Raw genomic sequence first — 4,476 nt, 5'->3', positions numbered from 1 at the left:
AAAAAAAAAAAAAAGTGCAAAAAATTAGTGGGGTGTGGTGGCAGGTGCCTGTGATCCCAGCTACTGGGGAGGCTGAGACAGGAGAATGGCTTGAACCCAGGAGCGGAGGTTGCAGTGAGCCGAGATTGCGCCATTGCACTCCAGCCTGGGCAACAGAGACTCCATCTCAAAACAAACAAAAATACAAAAAATGGTCTAGTGGGGTGACTCATGCCTGTAATCCCAGCACTTTGGGAGGCTGAGGTGGGCGGATCACCTGAGGTCAGGAGTTGGAGACCAGCCTGGTCAACACGGTCAAACCCTACTAAAAATACAAAAATTAGCCAGGTGTGGTGGCTCATGCCTGGAGTCCTAGCTACTCGGGAGGCTGAGGCATGAGAATCTCGTTTGATCCTGGGAGGCAGAGGTTGCAGTGAGCAGAGATCAGGCCACTGCACTCTAGCCTGGGTGACAGAACAAAACTCTGTCTAAAAAAATAAAAATAAATTAATCTTGTATGGTGGTGCACACCTATAGTCCCAGCTCTTTGGGAGGCTAAGGCAAGAAGATCAATCAGGCCTGGGAGGTGGAGGCTGCAGTGAGATGTGATAAGGCCACTGCAGTCCAACCTGGGCAACAGAGCGAGACTTTGTCTCAAAAAAAAAAATTTTTTTTTTTTTAATTAAAAAATATGGCTGGGTGCAGTGGCTCACACCTATAATCTCAGTACTCTGGGAGGCCAAGGCAGACAGATCACCTGAGGTTGAGAGTTCAAGACCAGCCTGACCAACATGGAGAAACCCCTCTACCAAAAAACAAAATTAGCCGGGTTTGGTGGCACATGCCTGTAATGCCAGCTACTCGGGAGGCTGAGGCAGGAGAATCGCTTGAATCCAGGAGTCAGAGGTTGCAGTGAGCCAAGATCGAGCCATTGTACTCCAGCCTGGGCAACAAGAGCGAAATCTCATCTCAAAAAGAAAAAAAAAATGGCCAGGCACAGTGGCTCACACCTGTAATCCCTGCACTTTGGGAGGCCAAGGTGGGTGGATCAACCGAGGTGTGGAGTTTGAGACCAGCCTGTCCAACATAGTAAAACCCCATCTCTACTAAAAATACAATAAGTAGCTGGGCATAATGGCTCACACCTGTAGTTCCAGCTGCTTGGGAAGCTGAGGCAGAAGAATTACTTAAACCAGGAGGCACAGGCTGCAGTGAGTGGGCTCCAGCCTGGGCAACAGAGTGAGACCCTGTTTCCAAAAAAAAAAAAAAAAAATTAAAAATATGTGAATTGCCAATTTCAAAGAAACCTAGAAAGATTTTTAAAATCATTCATGAATGTTGTCTGTGCCTTGCTCAGAGTAGATGCTCGAAAATGGTGATGAGACTCTAGTTTGGTCTTATGCCAAGGAAGTCCATAAAACTCACAAGTCATTTTCATGATGGACAGAAAAACGTGTGCTTTCTCTGTCTACTGACTCAACTGCACAGGCCATGGGACTGTAGCAGAACCATCTTTTCAGCTGGACATCGGGAGGCCCAAATTCTAGCACGGGACCCAGGGCCAGTTGCTCTCTGGTCCCGTGCTCTCAGTCTCCTCACCCATAAAATGGGAAGGAGAGAACCCCCAAATTATTGCTTCTAGCTCCTGAACTCAGTTGTTCAGAACAAGGACTCACTGCTGATTTTTCAACAGCACAGGCAATTGCTGTTCCTGGGAATATTGGACAGTACCCTCTGTTCTACTGGGCAAGTGGGACTTCGCAGGCCTCTCTGTTTCTTTCTTTCCTTAGAGAGCAACAGACTTGGCCCCATCCCACTTCCCTCACACCCCTCTCTCTCCTCCCTCAGGACTGGGCACCTCGCTGCCCCCGCTGCTGCCCACTCTGCGACTGTGCCTGTACATGCCAGCTTCCTGACTGCCAGAGCCTCAACTGTCTCTGCTTCGAGATCAAGCTCCGATGAGGACCCAGTGTCCTGCCCTCTGGGGAGCGGCCAGCCCCCAGGGCCCATGTGCCGTCCTTCTTGAGGGGCCTCAGGACACCTTTCTCCAGGCCACTGGAACCACAAATGGCCTGCCCAGCACCCAGTCCTGGGAACTGGAAGTGGCTATGCAGGGCCTGGCTCCCTGCAGGGAAGGACTCTTGGCCGGCTGGACAGCAGCTCCTCTGGAGGGCCAGAAGAGGGGCTAGTGCTCCAGCAGGTGCCCTGGCTCCCCTTCCCCTACCCAAGTGAACGATTCTATTTTAATGCGGGCAGGGGGGTGGCGCTGCTCACCACACAAGTGTTATAGGAGGAGCCTGGGCCTTAAGTACCGGGTACTCAGGGTGCCCCAACCACACTCCGTGCACAGACTGTTATTTTAGGAGGCGAGTATAGTGCCAGTATCTGCTCTCCTTAAAACAAAACAAAACAAAACAAAAAAACAAGGCTCCGGAGAATCACTACAGTCACCATCACTGCAGGGAGTCAGGGGAGGAGGAAGATTAGAGGAGCCAGGGAGGGCGGCAGGGAGGCCACGTGATCCGAGTCCCCTCACCCCTTTCCCTCCGACAGATCCTGGCCAGAGATTTATTTCTCTTGACAACCAAGGGTCTCTGTCTGGATTTCCAAGGAAGACATTTCCTTTGAAGCACCGGTGAGTGGGCAGGGGCTCCCTCGCCGTCAATAGGGCAGACCCAAGCCTTCCTCCCCCTTCCCCCAGACCGGGCCCCACGCTGGTGTGAATGTCAGGGGCTTCAGGTTTCCCTAAATATAGGTTCCTGCCAGAGGATCCATGGCGGGAAAAGGGCAGAGGTCATCGGAGAAGGTCGGGGACACTGGTGCGGGGCGGGCAGGAGCCGCCTTATAACCCAGCCCGGGCACCCCTGGCTCACTCGCTGCTGACCAGGCTCTGCCGGCTTCTTCAGCCTCGCCGCAGGTGGGCCCCTCGCAGGACCGGGCCGGGGTGGGGGTGGGGTTAGGCCGACAGGGTCCTGATGGGTCCAGGTGAGGAGTGGAGACTTGGACGGTAGGAGTTGGGGGCTCAGAAAGCATCTGACGCAAATCAGCTCGGGGACGGATTTTATTCTGGAGAAGGAACTCAGGTCCAAGGAAGACGTTTGGCAGGGACTGTGGCCCCGCATGCCCGAGGCCGAGCAGCGGCCGGTGCATGGCAGCGCAGTCTGGTTTTCGGTGGCGCAGCGTGCCCGCCTGGCTACGACCGCCCGGGTGGAGAGCGCGCGCGCATGCGCGACCCAGCCCGCCCCGCCTGCTGGGAGCCAGCACAGGGGAGGCCTAGCCTCCGCGCCGCGCCAGCACCGCCGTCCTTCCGCACTTCCGCGTATTCTCTCGCCGCCCTTTCCTCCGCCTGTCTTACCCCTGGGCTACTGACGGTTGGCGGGGAATCGGCTCCGCGCCATGCACGGCCCAGGCCGCGGGCGAGGCAGGCCGACGCGCGACTGCGCTGTGCGGCCCAGGTGGTGACACGCCGCAGCCGCGCAGGCCGGAAGCTGGGGCTGCCCCGGGCCGCGGGCTGGGCCTGGAAGGCCAAGCCCAGCCTCCTTCGTTTCCGACTCTTCCATCCTCATCCCCCACCTTCCCGTCCCCCACTCCTCTGGTGCTAATATTCTGGCTGAGTCACGGCGCCCAAGAGCGCGCCAAGCGGGGGGAAAAGGAGCGGAGGGGAGGGCCCTTGCGACCCGCGGGATGTGGCCCAAGTCACGTCCGAGGGGGGCGGGGGAGGAATCGTTCTCACCGCCTGTCCTCTCCCTAGCGCGGCCTCTGCGCTGCGCCTCTCGGGGGCGGCCCGTCGCCCACTCCCTCGCTTGCAATTGGACGCCGCCCGCTCCCCGCAAAGGAAAAAGCTCGGCGGAGGGCTGAGTGGTGCCTTTAAAAGGCCGAGCGCCGCCTTCCTCCTGCCCACCCCTTGCGCCGCCCCCTCCGAGGCTGAATCGGCTGCGTTCCTCTCGGAACGCGCCGCAGAAGGGGTCCTGGTGACGAGTGCCGCGTTCGCTCCTTGAGTCCACTCGCCAGCCCGCCGTCCTCCGCCGCCAGATCCCGCACACTCGCCCCTCTCCTGTACCAGGAACTTGCTACCACCAGCACCATGCCCTACCAATATCCAGCGCTAACCCTGGAGCAGAAGAAGGAGCTGTCTGACATCGCTCACCGCATCGTGGCCCCGGGCAAGGGCATCCTGGCTGCAGATGAGTCCACTGGTGCGGGCAGGAGACAGAACGAGTGGAGGGTGCAGGGTTGGGAGTGGCAGGCTGATCCCCTAATTCCCATGTGACACGTCCTCCCAGGGAGCATTGCCAAGCGGCTGCAGTCCATTGGCACTGAGAACACCGAGGAGAACCGGCGCTTCTACCGTCAGCTGCTGCTGACAGCTGATGACCGGGTGAACCCCTGCATCGGGGGCGTCATCCTCTTCCACGAGACACTCTACCAGAAGGCGGATGATGGGCGTCCCTTCCCCCAAGTTATCAAATCCAAGGGCGGTGTTGTGGGCATCAAGGT

The 4,476-nt window shown here is 57.6% G+C and overlaps 2 protein-coding genes across 5 annotated transcripts in view; both read left to right on the top strand.

Annotated features, from left to right (window-relative positions):
- LOC108296673 (uncharaterized LOC112694756 homolog) overlaps positions 1-2,375 on the top strand; it is an 11,574-nt gene extending 9,199 nt beyond the window's left edge. For all 4 annotated transcript variants that reach the window (XM_037735136.1, XM_037735134.1, XM_037735135.1 and 1 more), the window contains one exon: positions 1,828-2,375. In XM_037735136.1, coding sequence (XP_037591064.1) covers positions 1,828-1,941 — 114 coding nt within the window. In that variant the 3' untranslated portion in view covers positions 1,942-2,375. The remainder of the gene's footprint in view (positions 1-1,827) is intronic.
- Positions 2,376-2,517: 142 nt separating this feature from the next.
- ALDOA (aldolase, fructose-bisphosphate A) overlaps positions 2,518-4,476 on the top strand; it is a 10,042-nt gene continuing 8,083 nt past the window's right edge. Inside the window, exons 1-4 of the mRNA XM_037735108.1 lie at positions 2,518-2,614; positions 2,735-2,896; positions 4,043-4,175; positions 4,263-4,446. Of these exons, the coding sequence (XP_037591036.1) occupies positions 4,064-4,175; positions 4,263-4,446 (296 nt within the window). The 5' untranslated portion in view covers positions 2,518-2,614; positions 2,735-2,896; positions 4,043-4,063. The remainder of the gene's footprint in view (positions 2,615-2,734; positions 2,897-4,042; positions 4,176-4,262; positions 4,447-4,476) is intronic.

Source organism: Cebus imitator, unplaced genomic scaffold (assembly GCF_001604975.1).
Source record: "Cebus imitator isolate Cc_AM_T3 unplaced genomic scaffold, Cebus_imitator-1.0 Scaffold729, whole genome shotgun sequence".
Classification (NCBI taxonomy): domain Eukaryota; kingdom Metazoa; phylum Chordata; class Mammalia; order Primates; family Cebidae; genus Cebus; species Cebus imitator.
The sequence above is the reverse complement of the archived record's forward strand: the minus strand, read 5'-3'. Positions and strand labels throughout refer to the sequence as shown.